The sequence below is a fragment of the Eschscholzia californica genome, unplaced genomic scaffold (genome assembly GCF_041429995.1).
Source record: "Eschscholzia californica isolate CP2 unplaced genomic scaffold, dmEscCali1.0.p SCAF_1, whole genome shotgun sequence".
In the NCBI taxonomy this organism is placed as follows: domain Eukaryota; kingdom Viridiplantae; phylum Streptophyta; class Magnoliopsida; order Ranunculales; family Papaveraceae; genus Eschscholzia; species Eschscholzia californica.
In genome coordinates this window covers 70,683,222-70,703,741 of record NW_028238198.1, presented here as the reverse complement: position 1 = coordinate 70,703,741, position 20,520 = coordinate 70,683,222, and the positions used below count along the sequence as shown (strand labels likewise).

General features: G+C 35.5%; 2 protein-coding genes across 3 annotated transcripts; both read left to right on the top strand.

The window, feature by feature from the left end:
- The first annotated feature begins 2,438 nt into the window (after positions 1 to 2,438).
- On the top strand, positions 2,439 to 13,395 carry LOC147568763 (kinesin-like protein KIN-12E). Its single transcript, XM_086655173.1, has 22 exons — positions 2,439 to 2,976; positions 3,883 to 4,038; positions 4,122 to 4,205; positions 4,397 to 4,516; positions 4,810 to 4,923; positions 5,162 to 5,254; positions 5,861 to 5,950; positions 6,083 to 6,153; positions 6,261 to 6,335; positions 6,453 to 6,540; positions 6,784 to 6,842; positions 7,015 to 7,078; positions 7,179 to 7,244; positions 7,711 to 7,869; positions 7,949 to 8,053; positions 8,642 to 8,877; positions 9,354 to 9,423; positions 9,511 to 9,567; positions 9,667 to 9,720; positions 10,336 to 10,395; positions 10,523 to 10,602; positions 10,991 to 13,395. The coding sequence occupies exons 1-22, from the start codon at positions 2,731 to 2,733 to the stop codon at positions 13,167 to 13,169; spliced, it is 4,326 nt and encodes a 1,441-aa protein (XP_086511299.1). The 5' UTR covers positions 2,439 to 2,730; the 3' UTR covers positions 13,170 to 13,395.
- Positions 13,396 to 15,095: 1,700 nt separating this feature from the next.
- Positions 15,096 to 19,360, top strand: LOC147568762 (myosin-binding protein 7-like). 2 transcript variants are annotated; one of them, XR_015231126.1, is made up of 5 exons: positions 15,148 to 15,507; positions 15,614 to 17,314; positions 18,136 to 18,182; positions 18,261 to 18,659; positions 18,981 to 19,360. XR_015231126.1 is itself a non-coding variant. In XM_086655172.1 (4 exons), the coding sequence occupies exons 2-4, from the start codon at positions 15,836 to 15,838 to the stop codon at positions 19,078 to 19,080; spliced, it is 1,626 nt and encodes a 541-aa protein (XP_086511298.1). In that variant the 5' UTR covers positions 15,096 to 15,507; positions 15,614 to 15,835; the 3' UTR covers positions 19,081 to 19,360. The 2 variants fall into 2 exon arrangements, 1 of the variants encoding a protein (XP_086511298.1); XM_086655172.1 differs by lacking the exon at positions 18,261 to 18,659 and having other exon boundaries at positions 15,096 to 15,507.
- Positions 19,361 to 20,520: the final 1,160 nt, after the last annotated feature.

Genomic DNA, 20,520 nt, shown 5'->3' with positions numbered 1-20,520 from the left:
GCAAAGTGGGAATTAAGGATCGCATTGTTAAGTCTCACTTGAGGGCAAGTTCGTTCTCGGACGGGGAGTATGATGGAGGCCATCATCATGGGCCTCACGTTCAAGTCATTGGGCCTCACGGCCGAGTTCATTAGGGTTAGATTTGAGAGTTACAGGTTTAGAAGTTTCTATGTTTGAGTATCTTTGATATTTAGGAATCCTAGTTTGAGTCTATCTAGAAATGTCTTAGTTCCTATAAAAGGAAGTCCAGTTTGTCTTGGTCATTCAGATCAGACTCTTTTAGACAAGTGTTGTTCGATGACAAAAACCTTATCTTCGTCATGGACTTCTTGGTTTATAAACCAATCTTCCATCTGTTGAATCCAAAAATCTATATGATATTGATAATCAAACATAGGAATTTTGGAATCGACATTAATTTTGTTTTGATCTTTTCGATCAACATAGAGTTGTTGTGCATCTCTTAAAGGATCCCAACCTAAACGCGGAAGATTATTCCAACATTCAAGATGAGAAGTATTTAAAAAAAATTATCTGTTCCCAGATTCTTAAAGCTCTGATACCAGCTGATGTAGATTGTTGCGGAAGCGTAAAAGTAATGGAATCCACCATTATAACAATGATAAAATACGTAAATAAACTGATAAAATACGTAAATAAACTGATAAAGTAAAGAACAAAACGATAAACCTGATTAATAATAAACTCGATTGATAATATTCTCTGATCTGAATGACCAACACAAACTGGACTTCCTTTTATAGGAACTAAGACACTTCTAGATAGACTCAAATTAGGATTACTAAATATCAAAGATACTCAAACATAGAAACTTCTAAACCTGAAACTCTCAAATCTAACCCTAATGAACTCGGCCGTGAGGCCCAATGACTTGAACGTGAGGCCCATGATGATGGCCTCCATCATGTAACCAGTAACCAAATCACTCAGTATACTAAAAATATAACGAACTATGTCGCGAAATACAAACCTTTGTTCCTGCAACGATAGTCCCATTAAGGGGATGAGCAACACAAATAGAAACCCCTTCTGACAACCCAAATCTTGTATAAACAACTAAAGTTGCATCCCAAGCAAAGATATTTCTTTCAATCATTTTATCAAACTCATTCCTTGCATAACCTATAACTCCAAACATCCATACAAATCGAACAAAGAAGTATAAACATAAACATCAAAACTAGCATTGTATAACCAACTTTCATGGAGTTCTTCATTTTCAATGAACCAACCCAAATCCAACTTCTTACCATTTTCCATTATTGTTAATCAGATATAAATTGTGAAGAAATTTTGTTTAGATCCTTCAGAAATCCTAAAAAGCTTGTTTAACATAAAATTGGAACCAACTAACTGACCCAGGTTCAATCCCTTGGATCAGCAATTTTTTTATATGTAATCTTTGTTTTAAAATTTTTCTCTAATTCCAATTACATTGGCCCCTTTACATCATTAATCCTGGTTTCGTCCCTGCTTATGAGGATTTTCAAAGATCATTAATGGTAAAAGAGGTAGAACCACACTTTGAGGCTCTTTCACATGGTTGTTGTACCGTCGGTTAAGTCATGAGATTTGAAATAAAACACGATCCAAGTCATTTGAACTATTATATAAAACAATTGAATGTAGATTCGCATGGTTGTTGTACCGTCGGTTAAGTCATGAGATTTTGCGGTTTTTAATTTGAGATGAAAAATCGTGATATCTTAGAATAAGAGAAAGATTTTGGTATTCTAAGCGCTTGACGTCTGGGATGACCAATTATCTAATTACTTTATTTTATATCTTACAAAATCTCCTAGTTTGTTTGGGACTATAACAACTTATGAGGATTTTCAAAGATCATTAATGGTAAAAGAGGTAGAACCACACTTTGAGGCTCTCTCACAATACAAACCTACAACACGATCCAAGTCATTTGAAATAGGATTAATTTTGGTTAAAAGTCAACCCTCAATGCCACTCAAGCTGGTCTAGTTACTCACCAATCAATTTATTCACGTATGTGACTCAACCTGTTTTCACAAATCTTATTTTGTAACAAAAAGAATTTCTAGTTACAGTTTTTTTCAAACTTTTACCTTGTTTGTCATTTATCTTCACGAGTTCCATAAATTTGTGGTATCAAGTGTCTCACTTCTTAGTGTACTTGGTACTTGATATAAATGGTTTTTATTCTAACTCTTACTCTAATACTAATTTTTCATCACGTGTCTCAATTAATTTCATAAAGTAAAGAATATATAAAGCGATCTCCCACATATCTATAAATGTCGAAAGAGAAGGAAGAGAGGCAATGAGATAAATTAGAAAAATAATCGACACAATAAAGGCCACATCCGATAGAAATGAAATATCTTATCAGTCAAATTGATGGAACCATTAAGAAAAGGTCATACTTTGCATATTGAAAAATTACGGTGCTAAAAAGTGATATTGGTTAAAACCTAGGGGGCAAATAGAAAATAATGAACACCTCTGACGTTTTCATTTTTCGAACGGTCGTGGAAATTTGAATTCGTCGAATCATGACCGTTAATCTCAAAAGTTTCTTCACTTCTTGTCTCCTTTACTTTCCAATTCCCATCTCTCTCTTTATCTCCTTTCACTTCAGTTCAAACTTTCTTGCTCTCCTTCCACGTTCATTTTTTGCCCTAAATTTCATCTTTAACTTGACACTGGATCTGTTAAAATCAGAAGCTCATCGAAATGCCGATCTCTGAAGCAGCGAGCATTCTCAGAAGCCGGTTTGGTTTTCACGAGAGTTCAGAGCCAGATTCTATTCGGAGTTCGCCTTTCTTGAAATCAGCCTCCAGAGGTAATCTTTTCAATTCGTCGGTGAAGATGAAGAACGATGACAGAGACAACAATCATGAAATCATCAGTGCGAGTTCGTCAAACCAGAGCTTTGAGTTACACGAAGATCCATCTTTCTGGAAAGATCATAATGTTCAGGTAGTCTTAAAGATCAAGGATTTTTAGAAGTAAGATTTATTTTGAGTAAGACCTAAATGGTGAGGGAAATGTTGATTTTTCTTTGAAACCCTAAAATTTATTTTCCTTTTCAGTTGTGGTTGCTGAGTTTGTAGGTTAATTAAGTGATATAGTAGCAATTAAGGTTGTGAGAATAGTCCCGCATAGGAAAATGCTGATCTTTTAATAAACAATATAATGTTTAGGCCCTCTCCACTCATTGCGACAAATTTAACATGGTATATGAGCTAGGTCTACATGTGGCGATAGGTTTAAAATCCTTACGTGCTCCACGTCAAAATGAAAAAGACGACACATGAGCTCAAAGAATCCCACACGTGAAGGGTGCGTGAGAATAGTCTAGAATAGTCCAACATGGGATAATGGTGATCTCTTAACCGAATATAATATCTCGGTCCTCTCCACTCATTGCCAAGTGGTTTTTAGTTGGATGACCAGAAACTTAACAAAATTTCTTTGTCATAATCTTAGTTTTCACAACAAATGATATTTTGTTGCTCCAGTATTTATCATGGGAGGGATTTTGTACAAATTCTTGGTTATGTTAGGAATCGCTGCTACACTTTAAAAAATTTAAATTGAAATATTATCCACGCTTGCGGCCCCTGGACTGAAGTGAATTTTCATTTGGAAGGCCAGTAGCAAGTTCATTTGGTATATTTACTCACCCATGAACCATATTGTGACGAAAGAATTGATGGGTTAGAGAACTTGATTTTGGATTGATAAGGATGGGAGAAGTTTATGGACAAAATGCGTTTCATTGTTATTTATATAAGAACATCACGTCTCTTACTAATTTTATCTTACATACTTTTTTGATATACAGAAGTTTCTTTGTGTTTTTGTCTGCTTCATCTTTTACAGGTTGTTATTAGAATACGACCTCTCAGTACTTCTGAAATATCCACCCAAGGCTGCAACAAATGTGTTAAGCAAGACAGTCATCAGACAGTTACTTGGATTGGGCATCCAGAATCTCGTTTTACATTTGATCTTGTCGCAGATGAGCATGTCACGCAGGTACCCTGTGGAAACTATTTGTTTTGCGTCTCTTCCTTGCCACTCTTTCATAGAATGAACTTCATTCAAGTTTTCTGTAACAGGAAAAGCTATTTAGAGTTGCTGGATTGCCCATGGTAGAAAACTGTATGGGGGGTTACAATAGTTGTATGTTTGCATATGGACAAGTAAGTTTATAATTTGAAACATAAGGTCGAAGTCTTTGGTGATCTATAGCATTCAATCTTTCGTAAAGCACTGCTATGAACTTGTGATTGTGTTATGAACCGCAAAACTTATTGAAACACACTTGAGTTTCTATCAGCACAACTTTTTAGTTTGGTTCCACAATTTATTTGAGGGATTTCCTTTTTCCTAGACCGGAAGTGGAAAGACGCACACAATGCTGGGAGACATTGATGGAGGCACTAGACGGCATAGTGTTAATTGTGGAATGACACCAAGAGTTTTTGAGCATTTATTCCAAAGGATCCAAAAGGTAAGTGATTTGTTGTAATTGAAATGCATTGAGTGGATAAATAACTATTTCTATAATAAACTTGAATACTAATTTCCTAGTTTTCCCCTATTTTTTGTCTCTAATAACTGCACAATAGTAGGACTATATCTTTTGCTAAACAGTACCACATAGTACATCAGTCAACAAACTGGCATGTCAAGATCCAAGTGAAATCCAATGTCGAGTGTCTCTTCACAACCAATTATTTGTCTCTTCTGCTTGAATAACTTCTTAAGCTCCACTGTTGTTCCTGTTCTCATCAAATCTTATAGGAGAAAGAGTCTCGTAGAGATGAAAAGCTGAGATTTACTTGCAAATGTTCATTCTTGGAGATATACAATGAACAAATTTTAGATCTCTTGGACCCATCTTCAGTTAATTTACAGGTAATCATCTATATTCGCATCAATCTCTGTTACTTCCTACAACTATTCTTTACATTTCTTATCATACTCATTATAAGTGAGGTTCTGTTTGAGCCCTTAAATGTAACAAACAAGGGCCTTATTCTATATATTTGTGTATCTTTGAAAATCTCCTAGTTGAAAAATAACACCACAAGCAAATATCTACTATTTGTTCGATTTCTTTCTTGGTGAAACTTATTTCTTGATATTTTTGCAGATAAGAGAAGATGCCAAAAAAGGTGTTTATGTAGAGAATCTGAGGGAGTTAGAAGTAACTTGTGCACGAGATGTCATTCAACAACTTGTTCAAGTATTTAGTTACCTCTCTTGTATCCCTTTGGGAATTTTACTTAATGTTACAACTTACAACTTTACTTGATTGCATGATTGGTATCTGATTACTAGATTTTATTTGCATTTGATCTCTGTTACGCTGATTTGATATAGTAAATCATTTCATGAATGTTGATGCTGATGGTTTTCCGTTGTCTATGTACGAAGTACGAATGTACTTGCCGAATCTTAATTGTTGGTCTGCCTACCATCTCTCTACAATTAATTGAAAAGAGTAGTGAACTTCAATATTTTAGTACAGTGTATTCTCCTCCACTATTACAGTATTTCTTGCTATTCTATTATGATATTATCTAAATGAATCTCCTAGAATATTTACATCATAAACGACTCTTTTGTCTCTGGTTGTGGTAAAAAAGTTCAGATAGATGACTTAGGTAGTTAGATCACAAAAAGACATAGTTTCAATTCAGTAATCAAGAAACTTTTATTGTCTAGTTAGTGTTATCAGTCATGTCTTGCTATTGATGAGTGAAGAGTAATCGGTATTCCTTCTCTATTTTTGAACCTTAAGTTGATTTTTTTATGTGTGTTTAAAAATCTATTATGTTCGTGTTTTCAGGGAGCAACAAACAGAAAAGTAGCAGCAACTAACATGAACCATGCAAGTAGTCGATCTCATAGTGTTTTCACATGTATTATTGAAAGTAAGGTGGGTACTCTTGTTGTCTGAAAATCTTGATAGTTGATAAGTTACCTTAATAACATAATTTTGTGTAAGTTATCATAACTACTGTTGTGCTTATGCATATCAAAGTGGTCCTCATATAGATCTCTTTTGCAGTGGGAAACTCAAGGAGTAACTCATCACAGATTTGCTAGACTTAATCTCGTGGATTTGGCTGGTTCTGAGAGGTAGCGAATTGCGCAGTCGTAATTTAGGATTTTGTTAGAAACTACAGTTTCAAAGGCCTTTCACCACCTTAGTTTTCCTTTTAAATATCAAAGTGGTTTGACTGCAGGCAGAAAAGCTCAGGTGCTGAAGGTGAACGTCTTAAGGAAGCTACAAACATAAACAAGTCACTTTCAACATTGGGGTTTGTTCATCTTTTCCGTCTTTGAATTTTCAGTGATTATACATTATATTCAAAATATCGAGTTACTATTTCTTCATTCGGATGGTCATTTGATTTGAGCATGTTTGAAACTTTCAGACTTGTAATCATGAACCTAGTGAATATTTCAAACGGGAAGTCACTGCATGTTCCTTACCGAGATTCAAAGCTCACATTTTTGCTGCAGGTATGGTCTTCCATTAAAAAACTTAATTATAAAGAACTAAAGATTTGGTCTCCATCTGATGTCCATTAAGATCATTAGTATTACAGGTTACGTTTATTTTAATTCTTGAAAGGTGAAATCGATGATTGTTGTGGCTTTCTATTTAATGGTCACCTGCCAGAGAACATGTCCTTCAGTAGTTCAGTACACTATTTTGTGTGGAAATTCACCGTGACTTAAGTTTATTTGTTTCCTCTCTTTTAGGACTCACTTGGTGGAAATGCAAAGACAACAATTATTGCAAATATAAGTCCGTCAACTAGGTAAGCGGTTTGTCCAAGTATAAACATTATATTATCTTCTTAATTTTCTTTGAGGCCTTAGACATTACAATCATCATTTTAAATATAATATAAATTGGCTATGTTATCATTGAAGTGATTTGCTTTTTGTTCTTTATTTTTTTACATAAGTAACTTCTCTGGCTCCTTGCAGTTGTTCATTGGAGACACTAAGCACGTTAAAATTTGCACAACGTGCTAAATTCATCAAGAACAATGTAAGTTGTTTTATTTGGTCGTTACCCATTTGTAAGTTCCATTTAAATATGTTATATAGTGATCATGGACTGGAAAATTGCTTTTGTTATTCATTTGCAGGCAGTTGTGAATGAAGATGCATCTGGAGATGTCCTTACTATGCGTTTGCAGATTCAACAACTAAAGGTACAGGGTTTTTTGTGTTATTTATTTATGAAGCGGTGGCTATATCTCGACTCTTGGACCGTAAAACATAAATATTTTTGGTTGGGTGTTAAATTGTCAGAATGACTTGGCTTAAGATAATTTGACATGATTGACATATACACATCATGCGGCTCTACAATTTTCGAACATTTCTATGTAGTAATTTATTTTTACGTCTTCTTGTTTAGAATATTCTGACTTTCTTCTATTAGGTTTTCTTTTATATATGTTTGACCCTGATAAAATGATATACCGGGGGAGGATTTGACATTTCAGAAGAGCATTATTCTTTCTAGCAGTCTTCATAAGTTCTAATGCAACTTCCAAATCCTGTCCAGATTATAATCTTAACTCTTAACATAGTTTTGTCTTTTCTATTTCGATAACAAAGTTCGGTTTTGGGACTCCAAGTGTTAGCTTATTTTCGCTTTTGATTTGTACTCAGAAAGAAGTGAACCACTGGCGTAGTTTAGTTAATGGTGGGCACGAGAAGCAGGAAAATGATAACTCAAGTGTATGCTTTCCAGGATCCCCAGTTTCCTTTAAATGGGAAGGACTTCAGGGATCATTCAGTCCATTTACGACTGATAAGAGGAGGCCCCAGGTATCATTTGGTCCATTCTTCAGCTTGTTCCAGTCTCTGTTTTTATCCAATTTAATTGAATTCTTCTCCAAAATTTCAGAAAAAGGAATACGAAGCTGCTCTTATTGAGGCTTTCAGGAGAGAGAAGGACAAAGAAACTGCGTTGCAGGCATTGACTGCCGAAAACCAAGCAGCAATGCATTTGGTGAGTCCTCAACTCCTAGTCTCATTCATTCTTTGAACTAGTTCGCTTACTTCATTGATGATAGATCAATCAATTTATAGGTGACCGAACTAAGAGCTACATATGTTGGTTATATATCCTCTGCACCTATATAACATGGATACTCATGTCATGTTTAATATTCCCCCCCATGTTGGAAATTTTGTCGATAGCAGTCACTTCAGTGGGTCAAATGCGAGATTTTGGTGTAAACGTGTTTTGTGTACTTGAACGTGATCATGTTGGGATCTTAAATACCAATATAGGTTAATCGCTAACGTATCAATTAATCCAGAAGTAAAAATTGTAAGCAAAACAAAGAACCTAATAACTAAGAGAAGGAAATATGTATAATCTGCGTTCTTGTCTTTGTATTACTCCTCTCATCATGTCCGAGATCTCGTAACAATGTCAAAGATTGATATGTACTGGGGCGCAATGTTTCATTTATTTCTGCTTGCCAAATCTCTTCGAGTAGCTGCTGCAGCTGGGGACCTGAATAGACATCATGCACGGGTCTTTTTTTTTTTACTTGACAAGATTTTTTTATGAAATATCTTCTTTGTATAGGCCAAACAAAGAGAAGACGAGATACAAGGTTTGAAAATGAGACTTCGATTTCGTGAAGCTGGCATCAAGAGGTTGGAGGCACTTTCTTCTGGAAAGATATCAGCTGAGATGCACCTTTTGAAGGAAAAAGAGGAATATCTTAAGGAGATAGAGGTTCTCCGTACACAGGTAGACAGGAACCAAGAAGTTACAAGGTTTGCCATGGAAAATTTGCGGTTAAAAGAAGAAGTTAGAAGGTATGCCATTGTTTGCCTTAAATAATTTAATATTCTTGCTCAGTTATTACCATATTTCCTTTTTATTGGATGAATATTACTCGTATCTTCTTTCACGTAAACATTAGAAAATAACCTATTTGGTTAGTCATCAAAAGTTTGAAACACGAAATCCATTTTGTTTTGAAAGTCAGATATTTCAAGTTGATCTTAGGTTTGCTTTAAAGAGCAATTTAGATCTTAATGAAACATCTAGCTTAGGGTGAGAAGTAGAAAATGGAGCTTAAAGGCATTCATGAGGGAAATAGATGATGGACAAAATTGATGTGGAAGAAAAAACTGACTCTTGCTTGAAAATCTCTTAGAAATGTCACTGACAAAAGTAGTACTTATTTTTATGAGTGCTGCAGCTGTCAAGTTATAACGTATTGAGTCTCAGTTTAATTCTGGTCGAGAGTCTTGTAATTCATGAGATATAAATCTGTTATTTGACCCAGATTGAAGTCGTTTTCTGAGGATGGAGAACGTGAGAGGATGAATGAACAAATCATGATATTACAGAATAAGGTATGCGGCTAAAATTGGTCCTTGGTTTGATTCTCTTTTTGTCTATTCGGTGTAATAGTAGTTGTTTATGGGTTATGAAAATGGCAGTTACTGGAAGCATTGGATTGGAAGTTCATGCACGAAACAGACTCGGCAACAGTTAAGGTGGATTACATTCTTCTTTGTAACTTTAAAAGGAATCTAGCTTTGAGAGAAATTTTGCCTAAATTTCTGATTTTTTTTTGTTTCGGTTATTGTTTACAGAAAGGAAGTTCAGGTCTGTCGAACTTCGAGGATAGTCTACTCACTTCTAGTCAGGTATTATTAATATTTCATCTTTAGATATCCTTGCATAAATAGGTTCTCTCCTATTTAGATGGCTTTCTTCTTAACATATTGAAGCCATAATCTCCCGCTATTCGGTAGTCAACTCATATCAAAATTATTTTCAGCATTGTGGTCTGCTATGCTTGAATCAAATTGAGACTTAAATAGCCGTGTGAACCCAGATACCGCAAGGATAAGGATTGGTATGGATATTGGAATGTTCAATACCAATATGTTACCCATCTTGAAGTTATTTTTCTCGTAGCTTGAGAATCTAAATCGCATGGGTCAAATAAATGTTAGACAAAATTATTAAAAAGGACACACAAATTTTCTACAGGTAATCATAATCATACATATAAAACCGTAACTTGCTCAATTTGTGTGGGATTACTAGCACTTAGTTCATATAAATATATAAGAGAACTTATATTTGCAAAATTATCTGAATACCAATCTAATTCAGTTCAAGAATTGACAAAATTATTACAGGCCCGGGGTGAGACTTTTATGGTGATGTCGTGATGATGACCTATTTTCTTTAGTTACCGAGTAAAAGTTTAACCAACAACTAAGTTCTAACTCCTCCGTTTTATTTCTGCTCAGGATCCAACATCACCTAGAGTTTCTTCCATGAATGCAGAGAATGAGTTTCTCCGTATTCAGGTAATTATATGCTTCTGGTAAAATGGATTCAACATCGTTAGACATGAATCTTGCTTTTGTTTGATCTAAGTTAATTTTTTTGACATATCTTTTAATAAACCTATTGCTGAAATTTCTTATTTCGCAGGCTATTCAAAACCAGAGGGAAACTGAAATACTACACAAGAAACTCAACTCCTGCCTCGAAGAGAAAGAAAAATTGGAAAGGTGCTTGTTGTTTAATCCTTCGATTTACTTCCAAAATGAATTTTGGTCATAACAAGTTAGCATTTCTCTATTTTATTTCAGACAAAAAAAAGAACAGTAGTAGACAAATAAAATAAACCGTTTCTCCACTGTGGTCTTGTGAAGTTTGTAAAATTTGGAGACTGCTGTGATGTTAGACAAAGATGTGTTTTTGGCCTTCTTTAACATCGTGTTTTCTAATAATTGGAAATGTCGTATGGTCTTATTCGTCTAAAAAATGGTCCCGAAATTATGTAATAACTATATTTTCGGAGATAAGATATTAATTGACATTGTCACATTGCAACTTAATCTATATTTTCCTTTTTCTTATTCCTTCATATGTTCTCACGTTTTCTTAACATAACAGGCAGATGAAGAGTTTGATTACAGAGCTAGAAAACGAGAAAAGATCAGTGAGAATCATAGAAGAAGAAACAAAAGAGAAATTGCAAGTACCTGGTCAATTTGGGGCTGCTTCCAATGATCCTACGGAGCTCGAAACAATGGTTGATGCAATTGCAACAGCAAGTGAACGAGAAGCAAAAGCTCATGAAACAACAATTATCTTGGCTAAGGAGAATGATGAACTAAGAACGAAGCTAAAACTTTTGCTCGAGGATAACAGTAAATTGATCGAGCTCTATGAAGGTGTTGTAATAGAGGGTAATAAAGCTGTTGATGCTCAAACACAAAAAACTGAAGATCAAGCAGATTTTCATAAAGAGAAAGATGTGGACAATGCAATAAAGATTGAGAACTTGGAGCACCAGCTTCAAGAAATGCAGGCAGAGAATGAAAGATTGATGAGTTTGTATGAGAATGCTATTCAGGATGCTCAATCACGAAAAATTGATGTTCAGTCAGATTCCCCTAACGACAATTTGGAAAGTGCAGTGCACATTGAAAAACTAGAATATCAACTTCAAGAAATGAACGAAGAGAACGATAGAGTAATGGGTTTGTATGAGAAAGCTATCCAGGATGCTCAAGCACAAAAAGTCGGAGATGATTCTTATTTTCATAAGGATAAGATTGAAAACTTAGAAAACCAACTTCATGAAATGCATGAAGAGAACGGGAAATTAATGGGTTTGTACGAGAAAGCTATGCAAGATAGGGACGAATTTGAGAGAAAGCTTTCAACTGGCCAAAGGAACGTTGAAGTTAGAGGGGAATTTCATTGTCCGGAGAAGCTCGTTGAAGTGGGTGGTGGAGAAAAACTTAGGTTCGATGACTGTAACTCTCAACCCAGTGAATCGAGAAGTGAAGTAAAGGATATATGTACCTCTGGAATGACTGAACCTGATGAATCTGGGGAAGTTGCAGAAAATCAGATGGAAATACAAGGAAATGTTTCTAATGTTGAGAACTTTGGTTCAAGAATGAAGCTTGAAAATTCAGAGGAGCTAAATTTGGCTAAATTGAAGCTCGAAAATGTTCAAGATAAGCTCGAAATTGCAGCTAAAGCTTTAAGTTTGTTTGTGTTACTAGAGAAAGCAACTGTTGAAGAAGATAAACTCTCCAGAGAAACTGAAGTTGCAGAGAAACTTATCATAGTTAAGCGGCAAGATATTGCAGACTGCAAACTCCAATCTTCTGAGATAGAGAACAGAAAATCAATTGTGAATCACAAGCTCCTGGCTCTTAAATCATCTCTTTCAAATTTCTATTCATCGATTGGTTACTGGGAACAGAGAGAAGATCGAGCGAGGGAAAGAATGGATGCTTCCTCGATTTACGTTAAGCAGAAACAAGAAGAACTGACTCGTCTTCAAGCTAGGAAGGATGAAATCGAGGTTGCTCAACTGAAGACTAATCAATCTGAAGTTGAGTTAAGAAATAGTCTTGCCTGCGTAAAATCAAAACTGGAGGAGAAAAACCGGAAAATAGAGAGTGAAAAAGTGCTGCTTTCAATAGAGAATGTTGACAAAACAGTTGTTCCTACACAAAGAAATTGGAATCTTGGTTGTAAGGCCACTGAACTTCTTATGTCTGAAGAAGAACAACCGAAGCTTCAAGCCGAGATAAAAGAAACCCGAAAAAAGCTGAACTCTGTGTTGAAAGAAATTGAAGATTTGAGACGAAATTCTGAGAAGTTGGACACCGATATAGAAATCGTTAAAAAGGAAATATCATCTGGTTTACAGAATGTAGAGGAAATGGAGTTTGCATTCCGGAATGTTATCCAAGAGAAACAAATGCTTTTTGAGATGAAAGAAACCGGTATGAACGAAATAGAGAAGATGATTGTTGAATATCAGCAATGTGTGTTCGAGCTGGACTTAAAAGAAGAAGAGATGAAATTACTGAAAGAGGAAATGCAGATAGAAATGAGAAGTCTAGATGAATTAAAAATGACTAAGGCGATAAAAGGGCAAAAGAGAGCACAATTTTTGGACGACACGAAGTGCTCGTTTATGTTGTCAGATTCAGAAGACAGCCAAATATATGTATCTCAACTTTTAGAAGAACAGATCGAAGAAGTTCGAATGTCTGTTTCGGAAGCAACTTCATTACTTAGTGACGAAAATCGTTTTTCATCTTAAACTAGTTTTCTTTTGAATGAGAGAATAAGAAAGAAACTTGTATATGCCTTTTTCTTAGTGTTGTGAATGAGTTCTCACTTTGTAGTATACTGTAAGTCACTTCTGGTGTTCTGGAATGATCTGTTTGATGCAATGTGTGATTTGTATTTACACTTTACTTTGATATCATAAGCTTTTAGAGTTCATCCATTGTAAATGCAAATTAGTTTAAGATGGTGTTCTTTTATGATTGTCTGAATTTGAATGTTTAGAGTCTAACATATTTTAGTCAGGGGCACAAACAACAATTCTAGATTACCCTCGACCAAGTTATTCAAACGTGCCAGACATAATACAAATATTCTGAAATTTGACTCACTTGAACTCAAACCTCGAGCCAAGAAATCTGAATTTGAAAAAATCTTTCGTCGCCCAAGGCTCGACAGCGGAAACGGACATTATTCTTTTTTCCCAACTATAATGGGCTTTTAGCCTTTAAGTTTGACTTGGAATTTGTACAAATTTAGTACAGAGAATTACACTTAAGACCAGGTTTTAATCAAATCCCCACCTTTTATTTATAATTACATTTTATACCAGATTCGGTTAAATCTAACATACTTTTTAAAATGACTTTCTTGCCCACTTACAGATACACTAGGTTTTAATAATTCAATTACAAAATACACCAAATTTTCAAAAAAAAAAAAAAGAACGAAAATGCTTAGATTTCGACTTGTGTTTTCGATAAAGGAACATAATTAACCCAAAACTATCTTTTTTTTGGACAGTTAGAGACTCCCATTTTCCTATTTAAAACCATCAAACAACCCCAAAACTCCAATCCTACCTTCTCTTTGCCACTACCGTCAACAAGTTTAACTTAACATTTACTTTAATGGCTTCTTCAACTTCATCAAATGTTATTCAAAATGCAAGACCTGAGTATGAACCTGAGGTAATTTTTTGACCTAGCTCTTTTAATTTATTATGTGATTATCATTTTTTCAATTTCACAACATTAAATATGTTGTATGTTATTTGTCATTTTGCGAACGACACAAACATTCAGTGCTTTATTGTTCATGGATGCATAAACGGGTTTTACAACATTAAATATGTTGTTTATGTTATTTGTCAATTTTGCGATTGACACAGACATTCAATGCTTGATTTGTTCATGGATGTTTTCAAGATGCACGAACGTAATTGCAATGGAATCATGAAAGTAATGGTATCAGGCAAACCAATATCATTTGGTAGAAAATTTCTTACTTGTCAATTTTCCGAATGCGGTGGATTTTGGTGGTTCATGATGAACTTAAAAAAAAACTTCTTCGTCCTCATAAAAAAATCTATTTTTCCAATTGGTTGTCATGGTTATCAAAAGATCAAAATTGCAACAAAGAGAGGCAGAGAGGAATCTGAAGGTAGTTAGATTTGATGTGAGACCAAACACACATGAAGCATCCGAGTCGAGGTATTTGAGATTTACCCACGAATTCTGGAAGGGTTGCAGGCATACATTCGAGTAGTTGAACAAAGAGAGGGAGAGAGGAATCTGAAGGTAGTTAGATTTGATGTAAGACCAAACACACATGAAGCATCCGAGACGAGATATCTGAGATTTACCCACGAGTTCTGGAAGGGTTGCAGGCATACATTCTGGTAGTTGTCTTGTGGTTTATGAGTGCGAGCATTTGGGGGAAATCGAACTAAGGTTTCACCCCAGGTTTTTATTTCGAGTGTTAGAAACGCCTTCCATTTTTGTTGAAGGCGCCCATTTCATGCATGCTACCCTTTAAAACTTGCGCACAAATGTAAAAGGGTAAATTTGCCATTAAACAAGCAGTAACGAAGTTTTTTGGTTAAATCTCACGGAACGTGGTGTAGAAAGTAATTATAAATAAAAAGTGGGTTATATGTGAAATTCGATTATGAAAACAAGGTGAAAAGTATAATTCTCCCTATTTAGTACTGCCAGATAAGAATTTAAAAAAGAAAAGGATTTTGATAAAACGGTTAGGTTTTATAATCAATTCCAACGAACCCCCACCATTAGAACTTACCAATTTCCATCTCTCTGCTACATTTTCGCCAACCTCTCTCTCCCTCTAAACAAAACTATTGCATGAAAAAAAATCAAATTAGAACAAATCTAGGGTTTCAAATTCCTTTCTCCTTCCTTTTTTCCCGCTGTCCTCAAACGACATTCCTGCCATTTCCCTTCCTTCTCCTAATAATCAAAGGGAACTATCAGGTTTGATCGTTTGCAGGTCTCATCCCTAAGAAAAACTGCAAAAGTTCATCTTCATCTCAACTTTTCTTTTGTATTCCCTGGTTCCCGGATTCATCTAAGGTAAGTAAAATTTCTGTAATTTAATTCGTTTTCAACAAATCTTTCTGTGAAATGATGTATAATTCCCTAAATTGTTGATAATGTCAATCTCTTTTGTGGATTTCAGGCAATGCTATTGAACTTGTGAGAGGAAGAAGGAGAATTACGCGAATTGGGTTCTGTGTAAGATTGTATCTAGATTCATCTTCGTCGGGTTTTGTTTGATTATATGCTATTGGTTTTGGAAAAGAATTTGAGGGTTTTATTAGAGAAGTTCCATTTTTTTTTTCTGATTCTGATGGAGTTTTAGGTTGTTTGGGATTTTATTGGTGTTATAGAAAATTTGATAATGGAATCTGAGTCTGTGTCATTCCCATCAAATAATTGGGCTAAATGTTGCAGCTGTAGTTGTAGTTGCACATTAATTAATAGTAAATCTTTGATTTGGAATCGTTCCGTGAAGAGAAAATTTGATCAGGTTGATGGTTTTAGCATAAATTTTCCAAGTGATACGTTCGATTACTTCTCGACTGCTAGAGTTGAGGCTGAGAATGAATGTGAGGCTTTAAGGGAGGCGCTTAGTAGTCAACAACAAACTATACAAGATTTGTATACCGAGTTGGACGAGGAGAGAAATGCTTCTTCTTCAGCTGCTAATGAGACTATGTCAATGATTTTAAGATTGCAGAGAGAAAAGGCAGAGATTCAGATGGAAGCTCGGCAATTTAAACGGTTTGCTGAAGAAAAAATGGCCCATGACCAACAAGAACTTGTTGAATTGGATGATTTGTTGTATAAGCATGAGGAAACCATTAAAGCTCTCAGTTATGAGATTCAGGTTTATAAACATAGGATGTTGAGTTATGGACTCACAGAGGATGAGGTAGAGGGTGATAAATTTGATTCTAACAAGGAACAAGATTTGAATCTGGATCAGGATCGTGGTCAAAATGAGGTTGAAAAATGTGATTACAGTCAGAGTCATGATCAGAATCAGAATCCGAATGTGGCTGATGATTATGAAACTGAATATAAATTCCCACCGACATTTAACTATCCTCCGCTAAAGTGCAACTTGAATGAAACTCAAAGCCCTCGCAGCGATGTTACTGATTTTGAGAAGTACCCTTTCGGCGAAACCCCTCAAAGTGGTTTTAGTGATAGTTTGAATGATCTGGAGCACAAGAACCCATTTGGGAGGACACAGAGTAGCAATCAGTTGGACGGGGAGTACCCAGGTAAGAAGAATGTTTTTGAGAAATCAGTACTTGGTCAATCCCCCAGGCAATCTAGACATACTAGGAGATACTCTGTTGATAGCTGTGGTTCGTTCTTTGGACCAATTAAGAAAAATTGGCAGGATTGCGAGGGAGACACTCCCAGGCCTAGGTTCAAGAAGATGGATTACTTGTCACACCCATTGGAGTATTCTAATTTGAGAAAGGTCGAGAATGCCTCAGAGTTTGGAGATGACATGAGTGATAGAGTTTATACTATTGATTCCATCCATAATGGAGCACCTTATAGTTATCCGGAACCCAAAGCTCCTATTGGAATACGTGATGATTATATTTCTTCTCCAAGGGAGTCACTGTATAGAGGTGATAGAGATCCAGAAATCAAGACACTCTATAAGCGGCTTCAGGAACTTGAGGCAGACAGGGAATCAATGAAGCAAGCAATTATTTCAATGCGGACAGACAGGGCCCAATTGATACTACTCAGAGAAATAGCCCAAAACCTTTGTAAAGAAATGTCGCCAGAGAGAAGGATGTCCTTGAAGAAGTCATCCCTTGTTGGGAAACTTTCCTTAAAGTCAGCATTGAAGGTAATTTTGCTGTTGTTTCTTGTTATGTACTTCTAATTTTGTGGCTTTCTATGATTCTGTTAGTTACTTCGTATTTGAGCTGACACATTGTCTCATCTAACTTTGTGATCGTCAGTAGCTGTATATCTCAGCTGATGTATATTTTAGATCATTAGGTCGTGAATGTTTCTTTTTTGGAACAATAAGACTCGAACCCTGATCTCTTTAGTGGAAAGACACCCATGTTACCATCCAATCAATATGGGTTTCACAAGTTGTTAAAACTGTTAGAACATAATGAGTTATTGGTCAATGAACTAAACTGTTCCAATTATCAAACCCATGAGAATCATTTTAGTTTAGCATGTTTATTTCTGAGTTCGGTTCCAAGTGTTGGTACTCAGTAATCATCATCTTAATTTAGTTGATTACATTTTAGAATGTATAGTCCTAGGTGATTTTACACACAAGTCTTCCGCCATTTTTGTTGAAGTGTGCCTCCTATTACCTGTGCAACATGGATACTTCCTTTTAGGACCACAAGCTACCTTGATGTTGACTTCTTTTATGTCCAAATTGTCGAGCCAAAAGTAAAAAGTCAAAGGAGGTTATAATAAAGGGCTATAACTGAGACAAAGAAATATATTTGTATGACGTACCGGTTGATCTTTTTTCCATTCACCATATTCAACGACTCGTTTTGGTATCCATGTCACAAAGCTTATTACTAACTAATTCATAATTTAGTTTATGTTTCGATGTTGTTGGTAATAAATAAGAATATTGCAACTATTTCTTTTGTAATTTGTGTTTGTTTATGTATTAGATGTTTTTTGCAACAGTGTGCTGTGTCCCTGGTTTCTTGGAAAAAGAAAGCAAGGCGAAGCAAGTAAGTACATAATTCTCTCCAGTGTTTATTCATGCATAGAATTTAGTCTATGATACCCTACTTTGTATTCTTGATCAGCTTTATTCGGAACTCTACCTCCTTTTGCATCTCGCACTCCGGATCTTACGCCCAGGTTTTGATTACTTCGACGATCAAGGACTATAAATTTTGCGTCCCAAAATCTTTTGCTCTTGTTTTTCCACAGTTTTAGGAAACATTCTGAAACTTTGATCTCTGGAGTCTGGAGTGGGTATCTAAATTTTTTCTAGTAACACTTTATCCATATTCCATACTTTTGAACCTGTGGCAAGAACATCATGGCAAAATGTGCCTTTGAGCAAGAATTAGATTGTTATGGAGAAACCGGGTACTACAAGATACATGGAGAGGAAAATTGGAATATAAGAGAAAGCCGAGTAAAATGGAAACCTCGGTTGGTTATTCAACAAACTTAGCAAATGAGCTGTGTCATATCAGGTCATCAGCTTTCCACAACCACATGATTTTCCAGCCATTAATTTTTGTTCTTCTTTTTCTTTCCATATACTTTAAGATGGTTTGTTGATCGCAAAATGAACATGGTTTTCTGAGTTATAGAAACATTTTTGATGAATAATCCCACACTGACTGAGAATGGTACATCGGAGTTCAGAATATAAACCCCGAACAACCCTCACTCTTGAGCTAGCTTTTGGGTTGAGTTAGGCAAATCGGAGTTTCACCCATATTATTGTATTTTCATTTTAACAAGGCGAAACACCGATTATATAGCTATAACCTCATGTATATTTGTGGCAGGTATATGTTTGGCAAATCAGCTAGCAATGTGGGCTTACGATATCTTCTACAAAAGGATCCTTACATGAAACAATGGAGATCTTCGAAGAGTGCAAAGTAGTGACCCATAACTGGCAAACAAGATAACGGAACTGTTAAGTAATGGCTGTCAAATTGGTAGCGATCTCGATTCTCCATCTCTTATCTTCTTAGGACAAGATAACCAAACTGTTGTCTTTAGGAGTTTCCTTATTTATGTGGTTCTTTTTATCAGTGAAGCATGAGTAACAGTGTTGGGTTGCTCTAAATGTAACTAAAAGTTTGAATTTAGGGCATCCTCAGTTGTAAATTACAGTTAATTCAATAATTGATTCACCCCTTATATAAAGAGTAATAACAAACTTTGTCATCAGAGAATCAAGAACCTCATAACAACTTAAGCTCTTGATAAAACAACATATCCAAATCATGATCAGTTTTTTGAGGGTCTGTGGGCAAAAAGTCAAAAATAAAAATTTAATTAAGTTTAAAGTCCAAACTTAATATAAAATAGGTAAAAAGTCCATTTCTTTTGTGATGTAGAAACGCAGCGGAATTAAAGAAAACGAATAAACTTAACAAGAACGATAAAATAAAGATGAAGTAACTCGAAAATACTAAACTTTATTAAACTTCAAAGGGGTTTTCTCTTCAATCTGAGGATAATGGACAAACTAGATATCCTTTTATAGGATTTTGGGCTTTCCTAGATAGACTTGAATTAGACTTTCCTAAATAATTAAAAGGCTGCGACTTCTTAAATAGCTAGACTCAAATCTGGACTTTTCCAATTATTGGTAATACTAAAATAACATAATTTCCTAAACCTAGATTCTCTAAGAATCATACTAAAATTGGGACTTCCTAAAAACTACTCCTCATGGCCGGACGGCCTATGGCCCGGTTTGGCCATGGAAAAAGCCTCCACGCCGGGTGCCCCTGCATCAGCTCCCCTTTCCCCAGAAGGTTCGTCCCGGACCGATTCGATGAAGAAAATAATGTGATGCACCCACATACGATGAATTCTATCATGGCGATCCGTAAATCCCACTTTGCATGGAAAGGGCATGATAACCAAAAGACACCATTATGGATTATAGCACTAGCTTCAATCTCATATTGCAAGGAATTTCGAAAGATCGATCGTGAGAAAGAATCTTCCAACAAATTTCGACATCTCCCGTCATCTTGTAGTTTGATGAAGAAGATTGCAAATACCATACTTTCCTCTATGAAAATTCTAACCTTAAAATTCTTCTTCCAATCCATCACGATTCCTGCCTCTCTTCTTTCAATAATATCTGGAATACTCGTAACGACGATTTGACCATCATACGAAGAGAGAAAGTGTAGAGAAAGAAAAACAAACGAATCACCAGGTTCCCAAATAAAAGTATGAAAATTTGCAGAACTTGCAACAATCTGAGTATTGTTATGAGTATCCTCTTGTAATATTGTGAAGTACGCAACAAGGCTTTCTATAATATCAAAGAGGGCGTCATCAGTGGAATCCTTACGAGAA